Source organism: Galeopterus variegatus, unplaced genomic scaffold (genome assembly GCF_000696425.1).
Source record: "Galeopterus variegatus unplaced genomic scaffold, G_variegatus-3.0.2 Scaffold5421, whole genome shotgun sequence".
In the NCBI taxonomy this organism is placed as follows: Eukaryota; Metazoa; Chordata; class Mammalia; order Dermoptera; family Cynocephalidae; genus Galeopterus; species Galeopterus variegatus.
In genome coordinates, this window is record NW_007731532.1 from 77,303 (window position 1) to 95,291 (window position 17,989).

Here is a 17,989-nt window from a genome sequence, read left to right on the forward strand (position 1 = left end):
TGAGCTCATAAATACCTCATGTATTTAAGTAGGTCTTCCTTAACAATCCTTTTCTCCACATCTCTCCCATACTTATTAACCTCTTCACACCACTTTATCTTTCTCCAAAGCCATTACCATCCTCTAAATCCTTTACATTTTCCTTTTGTTTTTTCCCTACTTCTTCCTGCAGGAATATAAATGCCAGAAAGGCAGGGACTTAGTTTGTTCACTGATATAGTCCCAAGGTCTGGAGCTATGAATGTTCCATGAAATATTTGTGCATACCAATACTTGTTGAATGAATGAGTCAATGAATTTGGAGTTGTTCAAAGATGGAATGAGCTGCCTTGGCTGACAGTAGACCCCATTGCCAGAGGTTTTTCAATAGCAGCAGAATGTTGTAAAGCGAGAGCTGGCCAGTTAGCTCAGTAGGTTCGAGTGTGATGTTGTAACAAAAGTCCGAGGGTTTGGATCCCCATACCAGCCAGCACCACAAAATAAATATGTAAATAAAATGCATAAATAAAACTCAAGAGCTATAAAATGTATTTAAGGATCCCAGGTGTTGGACTAAGCCAGATGTCCTTTAAGGAAAGCAGTATAGTGTAGGGTCAAGAACGTGTGTCAGAGAGAACTGGTTTGAATCTTTTCTCTGATACTTACTCATTCTGTGACATAGAATAATTTATTTAACTCCCCAAAGCTCAGTTTATCTGTTAGAAAGGATTTTATACTTTCTATCTCATACGGTGTTTACGATGATGAAATTACGCAAGATAGTGCATGTAAAGCATTTAGCCTGGTTCCTGATACTTAATAAATATGTAGCAAATACCTGTGATGACGATAATGTCCCTTCTAGTCTCTGGATTCCTAGAATCTGTAAAGGGGTGTGCCCAAGGCCACCCAAGAGATGAACATCTCTTTTGACTGTTAGTTGGGTTATGCTTTTCCCGCCAAACACAACGTAGTTCTTTTCCTTCTGGCTTCTTTCTTTAGCTCTGATAAGATTCCTGCCTTTCCTGATCATCCCTCGGTAGCTCAAATTACTCTCTATTTTGAAATTTTTTTCTCAAACCTATCTCGCCTACATCCTGACCTTTGCTGCTGATATTTATTTTGCCTAATGCCAATTTTTGAACCAAAAACAATCCCAACCCAGATTGCCTATGCTGACTCAGATTTAAGTGGGATGAATCAAATATCAGCTCACTTACTCCTATAGCTAGCATGACTCTTGCATAAACTGGTTGCTCAATAAACATTTGTTACTTATGCATTGGTATCATGTGGTCTTCAAGAAAGGGCCAAGTGTAATAATCATCATCCTAGTAAAGATAATTGTTATCAGTCAAATATGCTTACTTTTATAACAGTTTGGGGCTGTGGTTTTGAAGCTGTTGAGTCAATTGGAATACAGGGATTGCAGTGACCATAGACACAGGGGAGCTGTTTGCAGAAGGATGGTGAGATATAAGTGTCGTGTAATATCTAGTCATGGTAGTAAATCTGAATAAAATGGGGAAGCATTTATAATACATTGTTCCTGAAAAAGTGGGTTACTAAATGATATTTTGAAATGATCATAGCCATGTCAAATTCGTGCATAGAAAAAAGTCAGAAGGAAATACCCTGAAATACCAAATTATCTAAAGTGGTAGGAATATGGGTGAATATTCTACAATGCCAATATTCTGCAATGGATATTTGTTACACTTAAAATTTGAAAAGTAAAATATCTTTTCTTTTAAAAAATATCTTAGTAATGCATGTGGTAGGGCCTGCTAGTGACTCTCCTTTGATAGAGATAAATCACTTCTGTCAGCTTCCATCTTTGCAGATTGAAAGGGATCACAGTATCTGTCCTACATATCCAGAGGTTTAAACAGGATTATGTATATGAAGCTACTTTCTAAGCTGTAGAGAAATGCATGATTTTTAAGTGTCTTAATGATCAGCATTGCTGTAGAGACAGATGTTTCTATTGCTGTAGAGACTCACATGATGCTGTGGATTGGTGGAATTGTGTCCCCCAAAGTCCATACATTAAAGCTTAATCCACACTGTAACTGTTGAGGCTGGGAAATCCAATTATGGTAACTGAAAGGTGGAGCCTTGAAGAGGTGATTAGATTGTTGGACCATGCCATAGCGAATGAATTAATAATGGTGGTCAGGGACGTGGTTCCGAGGGCTTTAAAAGGAGAGTGCATGAGGAGCTATCTCTTACTCTGCTCTGCCATTTTCTGCCATGAAAGACCCCTGCATTGCTGTAAAGACACCACCAAAAAGACCCTTGCCACATGTGTTCCCTGGACTTTGGACTTCCCAGCCTCTGAAACTGTAAGCAATAAATTTAGTTTTTTTATAAATTACGCAGTTCCAAGTATTTTCTTACAAGCAACAGAAACAGACTAATACACATGACCAGCTATCTCTAGTATGGCTCTGTCTTAGCATCTCTTCTGATCTTCTCTCTTGGTTTTTTTTTTTTTTTGGTACAGTCAGGCCTCAGTTGCCTCCTGGGTGACCACACTTGACCTGCTCGTGTCCAACTCTAAAGGAGAGAGGTTTTGGAATAAGGAAGTACTATTGGTTCCAACAACATTGTGGTTTTCCTGGCACTTTAGTCCTGAAAGAATTCCTTACTGAGCATTGCTTTCCAGTGGGTGAGAACTGGATTTTGAATTTGTTCACTCTGGGCTCCCTGTCCCTGATCACCAAGCTGTGTTCTGATGACCGGCTGCATTTGCATCCAATTCCTTTCATTGTTCTTGTTCCAGCAGCTGGTCAGATGTCCTCACCTTGATTTATGCCCAGAATAGCAGCAGCCTGACCCTGAGGGCCTCTGCTTTGCTGCTAGGACTCTGACTTGGGCCTCTTTTGGTCCAAAATGTACAATTTTTCTAGACAGTGAGATGCAGAGTAATTGAGGTCTATTCCATTTACCATCTCTACTGCACTGTCTCCTTTTAGAGAAGGATGTGACCTTGGCAGAATAATATGACCTTCCCCTTGAGAGTGAGATGCAGAGTAATTGAGGTCTATTCCATTTACCATCTCTGCTGCACTGTCTCCTTTTAGAGAAGGATGTGACCTTGGCAGAATAATATGACCTTCCCCTTGACAGAGCAGTTCATGCTGAGGGGACATAAGCTGAGTGGCTCCTCTCATCTCTTATTTGTTCTCCATCACCAAAGGACATCTGCTAAGGCCCTCACTCCTGAGCAAGGTGAGTTGTTCCATAAAGAGGATTTTTCTCAGAGTGCCTATGCATTTTCTTGGTCTAAGACTAGAGATGGGAGAAATATCTGAGTGGATTAACAATATATTGATTGTCAGTCCATGGATTAACATTATTGATTGTCATACACAGGCACATTTGTACACATTCTTGGAACTTTTGGACAGGATGAGAAGAGAAAGAGAAGAGCCTCAAATGGAAGTAGGTAAGAATAAAGAAGTAGAAAGCAGAAAGGAAGTTGGGATGGACACTCAGAAATTGAACCTTCCTAGAAGTTTTGCTTTACAGGCAGCTTAGTTCAAGCCAATATTTTGATTTTCCTGGCTCATTGATTCTAAAACTAGCTAAAATATGAGAAGTTGATGGAAAAATAGAATTAAAAGGCAATACAAATCTTTCCATTAACTTTTTGAAGACTCCTTATAAAGGTCCCCTTACTACTAATAAGCAGCAGTAATTGAGCTCTTACCATATGCTAGAGAATTTCTATGTCCTAAAGTCTTCACAAGAATTATATGTGTTTGGTAAAGCTCAAAATACCTTCTACTGACCCCATTTTGAAGACGGAAAAGCTGACATTCAAATAGAATGAGTTGCCCAAGGTCACACAGTGAGTGTGCCAGTCGTCTTTCACCTTATTCTCAGCTACATTTCTCACCCTGTCCCTGCTCTACTCTTTATCATGGGAACAACATATCCCAGGCTCCCTTGCTGACCAACTTTCAGGTGCTATTGGCCCATGGGAGGTACTAGAGAAAGGATGGAAAGGGGGAGGAGAGGAGACCGAGACCTTCCCTCACCTCCGTTCCCCTGCCCCCTCCTGGCCCTGCATCTGGGTGGCATGTCTGGCAGGAGCTGCATCTCCTCATCCTTCTTGAAGTTTTAAGTCTGGCTTCCATTGGACACCCCCTCCCTTCATGGTCTCAGTTCTCCACAGGCTGCCCCTGCTGCATGGTTCCAGCTCCATCCGCGTGGCCTTGGCTTCTGGGTTCTAGTAACAACATCTATTTCTGTGTCTCTCCAACCCCAGAAGTGATAAAGGGCTTCTTTCTGTTGCTCATTTTTGGATTGCCCATTGTCCCCTGCTACAAAATGAATTGTATCCCCTCAAATTCAAATGTTGAAGCCCTTAGCTCCCAGTATGACTCTATTTGGAGACAGGTACTTTACTGAAGTAATTAAGATTAAATGAGTCTATAAGGGCAGGGCCCTGATCCGATAAGATTAGTGTCCTCATAAGAAGAAACACTAGAAAGCTCACTCTCTCTCTCTGCCATGTGAGGACACAGTGAGAAGGTGGCCATGTGCAGGTCAGGAAGAAAGCCCTCCCCAAAACCTGCACCTTGCTGGCACCTTAATCTTGAACTTGGAGACTCCAGAACTGTGAGAAAATAAATTTCTATTGTTTAAAGCACACCATTTATAATATTTTGTTAGGGCAGCCCGAGCTGACTAGTACATCCCATTTTGGCTTCTCAACTTTTTCTTAACTTGGGATACAATTTCTCTGTATTAGACACCATTCTGTTTGGAACTCCTGGAACGTCATGTCTCCTCCTTCCCCTCCACCTCCTCCTGACTGGCCCCTCACTTACTACCCCAGCTAGGAAGTTCAGAACTGGGATTCAAACTAAAATCTAATCAGATAGCAAAATCTGCGTTCTTAAAAGATATGTCGTACTTCCTGCATTGTTTTGGTTATTGCAGAGATTTGGGGGAAGAGCCAAGTAAGTAACACGGAAAGGAAGCTCTATCTGATCAACGGCACCAAAAGGAATGGAAACGGAAGAACATCTCCAGTTTTCTGAGGTTCTCAATGCCATGTTTCAGACACAGCTTTTGTAATGGCAAAGCTGCAGGTTGGGATATCTGGGTGGAGAAAGAGCATTCTGGTTAGTGGTCCTGCTCTCATGGAGCTGCTAGGGGCAGGGAACTTGTGCTGATAGAATGTGCACGTTGGTCTTTCTTGCCAGCATCACGAAATGCCTCATAAGATAGCATGCCAGACCGTGAACTGAACGGAGGGTGAGCCTGGCAGTCAATGACATATTTTCTTCTTTTCTGATAACACGTGGAGTTATAGGATGTTAATGTGGGCAAGGTACAAGTCTTTATTGTTATTAACTATCCTCACCCTTTGACAAGTCTTTCTTCTCTCTCTAGTAAGATCTTGTTCACTTCTTTTCATCAAAGTTGAGGAGGAAGCAGATATTTTGGGTGATCTCATTCATTTTTCCTTCCTTGGCCTTGTTTTTTGTACCTCTTGATGGAAGTATTGAGATCCATGGGTCTTCCTGAGCAAATCCTGTAAGCAGATCCCTGACAAACAATTGACAAAGCAGTTTGCTTATTGCCAATGACAAAGTGATAACTTTAGAAGCATTGTGGCATATTTCGTGGGTGGCTGATGGAGAATGGAGATGGGATCAGCTCTCCCAATACCGCGGACATCTGATTTCCTTCTAATTATAATGCTCATTCTAATATGCCAAGGGAATGAACTTGGTGGGTGGGCATGGTTAACTGCTTTCACAGGGACATGGTGATTATTAAGCTTCATAATCAGTAATTCCCAGCAAAGGAAACTTAATCTCAAGCTATGATAGTAACAGATGACTGTGGGTGGGATGTGGAAGTGACATATCCAAATTTGTCTAAATTTCTATCCTGTTACGTACGTTCAAGGCATGCTTTATTAGAACCATTGGAACCTGACTAATTGCTGATGCCTAGAAACAATTTCACTTGATACTAAATCACTTTAGTCCAAACTAAATACTTTCCTTGTTGTTATCACTGACAAACAAAGCATTCATCAGAGATGACAGGAAGACACATGTTGCTGTACCCTATGGAACCAGTTGTGTATTATAGGTGATTAATAGAAGAAACACTCACTTGTTAGCTCATTGCCCTTAAGGGCTAGAGAAATGGAAAAGTAGAGACATGGAGTGTCTCAAGAAAGAATCAGAATTTTAATATATTTTATTTGGTAAAGAGGATTCCACAAAATAATGTTTCATATCTAGGCACAAGATGGTAGAAACTCGAATATGATCCAGAAAAACTGTTGAGTGTAATATTTCTGCTACTTTCATGAATGAATTTTAAAGTAACACTCCCCAGAGGTCAGTTAATTTCTCCATATACTGAAAAATGGAGAATGGGGACTAGTTGGGACAAGCTAGGCCCGACAGGTAGAAGACTCATTCCAAGGGTGCACAAATACAGTCACGTATATTTGCTGTTTTGCCTCTAAAAGTAAATAGTAGGAAAGGCATGGGTTTGATATTTAAAAAAAGGTCTGGGTTCCTTATGCCCAAAATTTTGCAAAAAATGATGATAAAAGTAATACCTGCACAAATATTTGTCTTGAGAATTCAGTGATTTATTACAGGTAAAGTGCTTAGAGAAGTGTCTGGTAGGTAGTAAGCTCAACACTTGTTATTATTGTTATGAGCTATTTGGATTGGGGCATAGGCTTTCACCACTCTGAAGGTCCCATCTGGGGAAAAGGGAAGAGGATTTACATGATTCCCCAGAATTTGCACCAGTGGGTAAAAGGGTCAGAGATTAGAAAAGTGCAAAAAAGCCTTTGAAAATAGTCAAAACTGCCTGTTGGGATGGTTTGCAACAGAATAGCTTCCCTGTTGCTGTGGATATTCAATTACAGGTTAGGCAACTGTTTTGGGACATGAGAAAGGTAGGTTAAACATTAGCACCTAATCCAGCCTTCAGGAATTTGTAGCAGATAGTAAGTACAATTTAGTGCAGAGTGTCTACTCTTCTACGTCCTGAAGCTTTGCTCTAAGTTGAATTTTTATGTGTGTCTGTTATTTAATATATATGACTGCTTTAATTATTACTTTAAAGCTGATAATAGTAATGGCAATAAGAATTTTCCATTTAATAGGCAGCACCTACTGTTTGGCAAACATTGTTATTCTGTGAGTCTTACATTTGTAATTTTATTTAGGCCACTCGGAAGTCTAATTTGGAAGCAACTAGACAACTTTGATTAGAAATAAATCTGGAAAAAAGGGAGGACAGCTTCCTCTTTCCAACCCCCAGATATTCATATACTATATACTTACATAGCTATAAGTTAATAACTTTTTACTTTTTATTCTTCCAAACATTAGCACATGATATTTCTTACTTTTTTTCTTATACATATTTGTGGGGTATAAAGTTGACTACCGATAATTGTGTACAGTGTGTGATGGTCAAATCAGGATAGTTAGCTTACTCACAATTACAATACATAATCATTCTTTGTGTCCATTAATCAATTTCTCATTAACCCCTTCTTCTCCCTCTCCCCTCTTCCTTTCCACCTCTAGTAACCACAGTTCTGCTCTCTCCTTCTAAGATTTCAATGTATTATTGTGATTGTTGTTTCTTTCTCTTTCTTTTTTGTTTATTTAGCACATGATATTTCAAGTACAAATTTCCCTTTAGCTGAAATATTCTTTCTGGCTAAGAGTAAATTTTTGACATGTAAATTGAGGAAGATGCAAAAACATTATATCAGGATCCAAAGATGCTTGAATTTTCTTTGTTAAAATGGGAGGATTGGGGTGTTATGACTTGTCTGAGGCCTGAGACTCCCAAGTCCCAGGGCAAAGAAGGTTATTGGTGTTATACTACTCTGTGCTTCCAACCAATCTGTGGTTTTCCAGAGAAGATTATGAACAATTAAAATGAAGGATATTCAGAAGCCCTAATGTGAACCAGTAATTTTGCCTTCCTCATCAGTATTCCTTTAAAAGCTGAGAACCCGTCAGACAAGGAGGCCAATTTCAGTGGCATCTCTTTTAGTTGTCATGGCTTACTCTCATGTCAGTGTGACAAAGCCTAAAGATACAACCTATGACATTCGAAGTTGGTCCCCGACTTATGATCTCAGTTCAGAATCAGAAATTCCCTGTCTGCCTCCTGGAGACAATATTGTTACTCAAGGTCTTGGACCCTTAATTCTGTGCTCTTCCTGGCCTTGGCCCCACCCCCCAACACACACACACGCACACACACGCGCACACACACAGACACACACACACACACACACACGACTATAGGCATGCTCTAACTTCCTACTTACATCTTCAGAATGATGGCTCTCCTTGTAAACATTGTTTTAAAAAAACGGCTTTAGATCTAGTCAACTTAATTATTTTTTTCAACTCTGTTCTCTTCTAAGACAAGAATGCTAACTAGATTTACAGAAATGAGTTTAAGTATATCACCTAAAATTAATAACTTATTGAAGATACTATGTGATATTTTTTCAAAATACCTCAAAGAAGAAGTCAAAGAAAACTCTGAAAGTCCTGTATTATGGTGTTGAGCACAATGAATAAGAATTTGGGGAATTCGTGCTGTCTTCAGAGGCCTAACACAAGAGTATTTCTCCCTCTTACTTTTGATATTGTTTTAAATAATTTGTATATCAAGAAACTTTTAAACCCTGTGATTATGTGGATGGATTCTTGGGTGTCTGAGCAGCATCTACCGTTTACTGCACTGAAAAATGCAATGATTTTTCCATCCAAATTCTCTATATGGATAATAAATATATGTGTACACTAATGAAGAAATATACATCCATATGAGTACACATATATTGTATACTTACTCTGAGAAACTCATTGTAGTTGCAATTTGTATTGAAATCATATATAAGAAGGTTAATGTACCAATTAATTTCTTATCTTCAAATTAAATAAATTCTGTACCTGTTGCTTATTAGAGAATGCCTGAAAGTGGGTAATATATAAAGAAATAGAATTTATCTCCTACAGTTTTGGAGGCTGGGAAGTCTGAAGTCCAGGGAACACACCTGGCAAGGGCCTTCTTTTTGGTGGTGACTCTCCACAGTGACACAGGGTATTACATGGTGAATGGCTGAGCAAGAGAGATGACCTGCTCACTTGCTCTCCTAAAACCATCAGAACCACGCCCATTACCTCTCATTAAACCATCAATGAATCAATCCATTCATGTGGGCACAGTCCTTATGATACAATCATCTCTCAAGGTCCCCACCTTTCAATGACCATAACAGGATTTCCCACCATCTTAACACTGTCACAGTGTAGATTAAGTTTCCCATACACAAATCTTTGGGGGACACATTTAACCCGTAGCAGCTTTGATCCAATTTAAACTTTAATATGGGTGTGGGTGGGAAGATATTGGCTAAAGCATACAAAATTACAGTTAGACAGGAGGAATAAATTCAAGAGATCTATTGTACAGCATGGTGGCTATCGTTAGTGATGATATATTGCATTCTTGAAAAATGCTAAGAGAGTGGATGTTAAGTGTTCTGATCACAAAAATGATAACCATCTGAGGAGGTGCACATGTTAATTAGCTAGATTTAATCATTCCATTATACACATACTTCATAAAGTCACGTTGCACATGATAAAGACATATTATCTGTCAATTTAAAATAAATAAGTAAATAAATTTTAAGACAAAATAAAATAAAATTCACTAAGTTAGAAAATGATTTTGATCAGTTGCTCTGTGCCTGTTACAGTGCTGAACACTTTCATAGATGCCTTCTCATTTAATCCCCTCAGTGGCCCTATTTTACTGATAAGGAAGTGGATGCTTATGGGGGTAATGTATTGGACAGAAGGCACAATTGTACGATCTACAGACCCAGGAGCTGAACTCTAACCGAATTCTTTTGCCAAAGCTCTACACTTATAAAGGTAGAGGAGACCTGCAAACGAGCACATTTTGTGTCGACCTAATAAAATAATCTGTTTAAAAATAGCTCCTGTTTCCCTTTAAGCAAATTGTATAAACCACCAGGAAAAAAATAACTTGTTCCAAACTGGAACAACTCACCTATTTGTTGTGGAAACGAATATCCTCGTGTTGTAAATACTGTCTCAGCACTGACTGGCAGTAGAAGAAAATGCCCTAGAAATAGCACTTGCCTTTTCTATTGGATATGAAAGTTACTATGAGAAAAGTATTTGCCATATGTTGGTACACTGCAAGCTGTTGTGGTAGGAGGAATTGCCACATATTTTGTATTTGAGTATTTCTTCTTCTTATGGTGCAGACAGCGCTATGGCACCATGCTTCCATGTTTTTCTATGTGGAAGCGACATCACATCAGTTTTTAAATTATGAAGAACTATATAAACATAGTAAACGAAAGATTCATGGCATGGTTATGTTTTCTTTCTTTCAATCTGAAGAGAAAGAAAAGACCACAGCTGAACATCCTTATAAATCGAGATGGCAACAATGGGTGGATTTGAGGAGCAGTGTAGCACAATGGTTAGGAGTGTGTACTCTGGAGCTGGACTGCCCGAGTTAAATCCCAGTTCTATTATCTGCTAGTTGTGTGACCCCAGATAAAGATTTTTTAAAAAAATTCTATTTCCTAATGTTTGAAGATCGAGAGCTAATTAGCTTTGGTACTCTTCACAACATTTAAAATGAAATAGTATCTCTAAGGCAATCTACTGGCAAAGTAGAAATTTTATTTTTTCAATGGCTTAATGTCATTGTAGCCAGAGACTGATTGGAGTCAGAGAAATCTAATTTCCCAAACACTTGGAGCTTTGTGCTTAGTTTAAATGTAGTTTCTCTCTGTCACTGAGCATATTTGGAAATATGAATTTCAAACTGCTTTCTCTTTAAACAATAGTGTAACAGTTAGATAACAGAGAAAAGAAATTCTAGAAGAGAAAACTATTGTATTTCCAGGCTGTAGTCCCCAATGAACATTTGTTGAATCACTAGGAAATCAAACTAGGAAATTTGATTTATTTAGAAATGTTTGCATGGCTTATCAAAGGAATGTTGTTCTATTATTTTTACAAAGGGCAAAATAGTGATTTTGTCTTTTGAAATTCGTGGAAGTGTTACTAAAATTTTTACCGTCTTGGAAATGAAAACAAGATGATTGAAAACAAAGATAGGACTGAAGGAATGTCTCTAGTGCTGGCCTTGGAGAGTTTTGCTGATTGATCCTGTCATTTTTAAAGGGTATGTGTTAAAAAATAAATAAATAAAAATAAGGATTTCTAAGCCCCAGGCATGAGTGCTGGTAAGTGAGATAAGTTTGGGTGCAAATGAGTATTTTTATAGTAATGGTTAAAATATTTGTAGGCATTTATAAACTGCATAAAGATCATATCATATAGCCCCAGACTCTATTCCCACTTCTGATAACAGCTCCCAGACTTTTCTTTGGACAGTTGCTGCTTCATCATTGGAGTCAGTTTTAGTGGAATTGTCAGTCAAGATGCTGCTCCCTTTGCTGGCCAAGGTGTGAGGCAAGGAAATGATGCTCTGTTCCAGAGATTGCAATGAAACAAGGATTTGAGTTTAGTCAGCCCTATGACTGCATGATGATTCCTGTGACCTCTGTCCCTGGGACCGTCTCAGCTCATCTTTCCCAACACCTGCTTCCTCTGGTGATCCTTCCATTCCACGAATTACCCTGAATCCTTCCATTGTGCTCTTTTTAAAATTTTTTAATTCTACATACTTAGAGTCATTTTTTTCTTTGATTATATTTAAATAATCCTGTTTCACCTTGGGTGTTATGGATATTAATGCATTGAAAAAAATAGTGTTTTAGTCCTCCAATCGAGATGGCAGAATAGACGGTACTCAGCTCACTCCCTCCCACAATCAACCAATTTACAACTATTAAGAAGCAACCAATGCGAAGCTGGAGCCACTAGAGCTCAGGGAAAGAGGAGGAGAGACCTACAGAGTTCATGAAGACAGGAGAAACCACGATGAGAGAAAGAAAGGAACGCTCCAACTGTTTCGAGCCCCGACCATTTCCAGGCTGGCCCTGGAGAGCACACAGAGCAAGAGCTGGCAAAAGCCTCTACTGTGCCCTACCTACGAACTTGCTTGGAGGCTGCAGGGGAGAAAAGAGTCTTAGTGGCCCCCAAATAGGAGCCACATAGGAGTGTGGGGCCACAGGCAACTGAGAAAGGAGCCACTCAAAGGCCGGTGAGCCGTTGCAAGGGACTGGCACATGGCTCGTCCTAGGGGAAGTGTTTGGAGTATGGGCGGTGGGGAGGACAGGCCCCCCAGGGGAACACTGGGGCACAGCATGGACAGCTGATGTGCCCTCCAATCAGCACAGGCTCACACAGTTGAGACTGGTCAGGAATACAGATCTGCAGGGGGTGCTGTTTGCTGAAAAAACTCAGGCCCAGACCAGAGTTTCCACACAACCCAGTTGTACTGGACCTCACAAAACTCAGAAGTGCTTCCAAGGTCAAAAACCTGAGCTGCACAAAAAGATTTCTCCAGGGAATCAGCAGCAAAGCAGCAATTTAGCTCAATCACAGGACTAAAGTGCTGGTTCCCTTAGGAAGTTCCCCCATTTTAGAAGTAAGCAAAGGACAACAAATTTGTTCCAGTGTACAGTTTAAGTGGTGGGGGTAGCTAATAATCCAACACAGAACTGAAAGAAAAACCAAAAAAAAGCATGGATCGGAGACAAGGTTCTGATATTAACCAGTAAAGGTGTAACACTACTAAAGAACACCTATAAAACGTAAAGGATCGGAAGCCCCCAGGCTCCCAAGCTGGGATTGGGGGAGGGCTGAGGGCCTCAGCCATGCCCCCCTCTATGTCTGCATCCAGCCCTGGTATGGCCACTGAGCTGCCACCAGAAGCCCCCTGGGTTCCCCTGCCAGAATGATGGGGGGGGGGCGTCCCATGGGCCTTGACCATGCCCCCTGCTTCCTCCTCCTCCCACCGTCTCCCTTCTCCTCCTCCCTCCCAACTGCTCCACGACATCATAGAATGTAAAAAAAAAAATTAATTAAAGAATTTACTGACATGAAAAAATAGTGTTTTAACATAAAACATGAGGTTTTTAAAAAAATTTAAATAAATAATTGTACAGATGATGAGCAGATATAGCAAAAACTCAAGATTGGAAAATGGCTAATGATTGGAAAACATCACTGCAAAAATTGCCATTAACAGTGAGCTTTATGGGTATATTTAGGCATTAAAATAGGAGTACCAAGGATTATATTATTTGGCTGATCCTATTGATAAAAAAATTGTGGATTTAGGAAAGATAAAATGCTAATTATTATATTAATGTTCTTCAAGGTCTAAAGCAAATAAATTCTGAAAAGGAATAGTATTGTTTCCTTGGTCAAGATAAGGCCTTCTTATCTAAAAACACATATTACCTGTGTTAGAGAGTGTCATTTTTCTTTTCCTAAATTGGCATTTAAAAAAATTTTTGACATTATTTTCCCCATTTAGCAAAACACTGAAAGTATATATCTCTGCCAACCAAATCAAGAATCATTGATGCAGATAAGCGTGTGTATGTGTGTGTGAACAGGAGGCCTGCCTCTGAGATGGGATATTTTCTGTTAGGAGTGTTGGTGATTTCAGCCCTGCCTCTTCTGGACACATCGTTATAAATGCCATGAGTTACCTTGTCTGGGTCCCAACTCCAAGGCACCAATTATGAATCCTCTATTGTCCCTCTTACTTGGAGGTTCTCTGAGTTCTGGTTTGGGGTCAAAATATCTGGAGATTGAAGATTTCTATCTTACCAAATTTTCTTTTTTATCTTGTGCTTTAATTTTTATTTCAAAAATATAAAAAAATTTTGGGATGAGGGTTGGGCTCAGTAAAGATTTTGACCCCTGAAAATGTCTTCAGCAATTATGTTTCCTAGGTAATCACTCTCAGGGAAATAGTGCTATGAGGCGCAGGTGACTTACAATTTCACCCAAATAATCTATTCTAGGTAAAGAAAGCTTCAGGTAGTGGAGATTTCACTTTGAAATGACATAACACCAAGCAATTGACTATGTTTCTGATATGACCTTTATTGAGCAAGTACTGCTGTGACGTTTAACATCAATCAACAAAAGGTTGCAAACTGTGCATGTTGACGAGGTTCTCCCATGAACAAAAGTCCATTTTAAATGCACCGGTGAGGTAAACATAATTATTCATATATAGCTTTCTTAAGGCTAAGAGAGTTCTGTGTTTCATTTATTTTTGGCTCAGTTGGTACTTTGCATAACACATCAAGACATTCCCCCCCGAGTGCCCCCCTTCCAACACCTTAGGAAATTGGCAAATTCCCTAGGTACATACAATATCATGCATTTGAATCCCCCAAAGACTGAAGAGGAAGCACCCCGAGCTTGCATGCAGTCCCCTCCTATTGCACAAAATAAAATACAATGTCTGGAGCCCCCATGGGAGAACCCGTTCTGTTTTGAAGCTGTCAATCACATGCATTTTAAAATTGTCATATGGCTTAACCTTTTGCAATGGACTCAAATCTTAGTCACCCTGGGTGACTTCCTTTACGATGGCGTGCGAAGTGACTTTTTCTACCTTTTTAGTAGACACTAGTTTCTCCTCAAAGGTCTCTTCATGCTCTTCGACCTTTTGAGTGACGGTTACAGATTTAGTGATGTATTTGGTAGCACCTTCTCCCCCCTCGGTGATTGTTTCTATCTTTTTGGTCACCACCACTTTCTCCTCACTTCTGTCACCCCCCTGCTTTTCATCTGCGGGGCTCAAGTCTAACCCATTGGTGATGACGCCTTTCTCCTCTTCTCTCCCGCTGCCTTTTCCCTCGGTTTCCTGTTCCTCCTGCCCTTTCCCTTCCACCTCCCCATTGACAGCTATGTCTTCCTTCCTGGCTTCCTTCGCACCTCGGTCACTCCCTACCCCCGCCCTCCCTCCCTCCTCTTGCACCTGCTCCTCCTTCTCCTGCTGCTGTGGCTTCTGCTCTTCTTTGGTGTCTTTCTCCAAGCTCACCTTTACCGATCTGGTGATGGTGACCACCTCCTCCACGGCTCCCTCCCTGACCGGAGACTCAGCTTTCTTCTTTGCTGGCACATCTTTGGGTGTCTCCTCCTTCTTCTCTGCTTTCTCTTCCTTGGCTCCTTCTTTCTTTTCTTCCTCCACTTTCCCTTCTCCCTCTTTCTGCTCCTCTTTGCCCACTACAGCCTCTGCTTTTGGCTTCGCCTCTTCCACTGGTGACTTCGGTGCAGGGGACTTGGCCTTCTCTGGCTTTCCCACCTTGGCTTCTGCCACCAGCTCCTCCTTGGTGACCACTTCTTCACTTTTTTCCTTAATTTCCTTTTCCTCCTTAGCTTGGGCTTCCTCTCTTTCTCCCTCAGCCTCTGTTTCTCCATCTTCTCCCTGCTCCTCTTCCTCTTTGTCACTAGAGCCTTCCTTCTCAGACCCTCCCTCTTCGGCCTGGTCTGACTTCGCACCCTCATCTTCTTCCTCCTCTTCCTCCTCTCCTTTCATTTCAGGTGCAGCCTCTTTCACTGGAGACTTTTTGGCAGCTACAACTTCCTCTCCAGCTTCTCTTGCCTCCTCCTTTCCTTCCTCCTCTTCTTTCACGGAGACGGCTAGCTCCTCTGCAATGGCTGTCAGGGCATCTTCCATATCTGACTTCTCGTCCTCCACTTTGGTTTCCTCTATGATCTCCTCGACAAATTTGTGCTGGACCTTTAGCTTGGGAACCTCAACCTTGGTTTTCTGAATCTTACTAGATATTGTAACTGAGGGCTGTCGGAGCGTATACAGTGGCCCAGTGATGCTTCCTGCAAATGTGCTAAATCTGGTCTCTTCACCCTCCAGGAGTTTTCTAAAGAGAGAGTCAAAGTCAAGACATAATTAAAATCTCGTTGGGCCTTCTGGGCTTTGTTACATTATGGGTAATGGGGTAGGCACTTTGAATAAATAGAATCACATAAGTGAAAGAGTCCATCAAGCCATTGTACTACCTGCTAACATTTCACTGGTATATTGTGTCACACTCGATGACAGAGACAGATTCTCCTGGACTGCCAGCTAGTCACCTACTGCAGTAGCTAACCACGCCCAATGTTCCACCAGCTGCCCACATCCAGCCACTAAGTCTTAGCCTTGCTGATCCATTTGATGTGACATGAATATGCTGAAAAGCTCTCTGGTAGCAAACGAACAAAAAACCCCCACAAAAACCAAAAAAGCCTTAGTGACCTCTTGAGCATTTGGGCTTTCAAGATAAGAACAAAATTTTTTTAAAGTAAGTGTAGGATTTGTTCAAAGAATTTTACAAAACTATTAAGAGTATTTCAGAACTTAGTCTATATCAAATTATAACTAGGTACTAGTATTAATATGGGTGTTGAGTTATAAAGTGGTCTGTAATTTTAATCATAAAGTGGCCAATAATTAATCAACTTATTTTTGTTATGGTATAATTATCATATTGAGAGTAGAAAAACTGTTTAATCAAAGATTTTGTCCTTTGAACTTAGTCAACAGCAAGGTCATGTCAATTAGTAGACCTATAATTTCTCTCTATATCTATCTATCTATAAATAAATCATACACATATGTCTATATATGTAGATCTATATGTATCTATACATATATGTATGTATAGATCTAGATATATGTAAATATCACACATTATATATATCTGGACATAATTTATACTATACAGTCTACTATAAAATAGAATACAACTAAATAATCTACATATATCCAAATAAATGTATCTACATTCTAATATATCAGTCTATATCTATTGCCAGCCAGATGATGGCAATAGTAAGCTATAAATGATAAACAGAAATAGAATGTCCTGCTGTTTGTCCTTGACATTATGAATTTGAAAAGCCGAAACCACCAGATGAAATATTAAAAATTAAAACTGCGTTTGTGCTTTGAGCAGTCAAAAACATCTTTTACCAAAATAAAGTGTTAAGCACAGGGATTGAACTTTATTTCAACTAGTATTTGCTCTTTTGAAGCTGGATAAAAAGTAGTAAAATCATATTTGTAATTCTTTAGAATAATTCTTTTTCAGTGAGCAAGAACACCAAGCACTGATTCGACTCCTGCAACCTGCAGGCTTTAACTTAAGCGGTGAAGGTTCTGCCTGAACAGCCTCTGCAATGCGGTTAGTATTCCGGCCACGTCGCAGTGAGCACCGTACCTGTACGCAGCGATCTCGATATCCAGAGCCATCTTGACGTTGAGGAGATCCTGGTATTCTCGCAAATGACGAGCCATTTCCCACTTTGTGCCCCGAAGCTCATTTTCCAACTGCTGGATGGTGTCCTGAAACAGACACAGGGAGTCTCCACAGACTCATTCTTCCAAACAGCAACTTCTTCCCAAATCACTTGCCATCTCCCCCTCACTCCACGCCCCACCCCGTGTCTCCCTCCAGCTCATAGACATAGGTCCCAGCATCCCCATCCCCTTTTCTTTTAAATCTAAGGGATTCGCAAACAAGCAAGATCAATAAGACATTGCCAGGGCACATCACGCACTGAGACCGGGCACCTAGAACACGTCTCAACAGGAAACATACATGCGTGGGGAAACTCCACTGCTCGTGTGGCCCTTTCCATCTGCGCCCTTTGGACTGAAGGCAATTTTGAGAACTTTTCCAATCAAAACATGAAAGGTGCAGAATACATGCCTTTCTGCATAAACTGTCTTAAAGTTGCTGCTTTATCAACTACCCGAACGTATATCTCCTACTTTAAATGTGCGAACGTGCAAACGTAGAACTGCTGAGGAACAGAAGCACATTTTTAAGGTCAAGCGTCTTGGGCAGCTGGGGCAGGTGGGTGGGGGAGGGGTGTGGAGAGGCTGGAGAGGGCTTTGCCTCAACTACCTTGGAGCTGTGGCGCGCGCGCGCACTGGCTAGCGGCCACCAGGGAGCGCGTCCGAGAGGGCCCCTGGGCACGCGCGCGGG

At 40.6% G+C, this 17,989-nt stretch overlaps 1 protein-coding gene across 1 annotated transcript in view; it reads right to left on the bottom strand.

The window, feature by feature from the left end:
• Positions 1-14,067: 14,067 nt before the first annotated feature.
• The window catches only part of NEFM (neurofilament, medium polypeptide), a gene marked incomplete at its 5' end in the record, with an annotated part of 5,148 nt that continues 1,226 nt past the window's right edge, over positions 14,068-17,989 (bottom strand). The window contains 2 exons of the mRNA XM_008589414.1: positions 14,068-15,877; positions 17,219-17,343. Coding sequence (XP_008587636.1) covers positions 14,554-15,877; positions 17,219-17,343 — 1,449 coding nt within the window. The remainder of the gene's footprint in view (positions 15,878-17,218; positions 17,344-17,989) is intronic.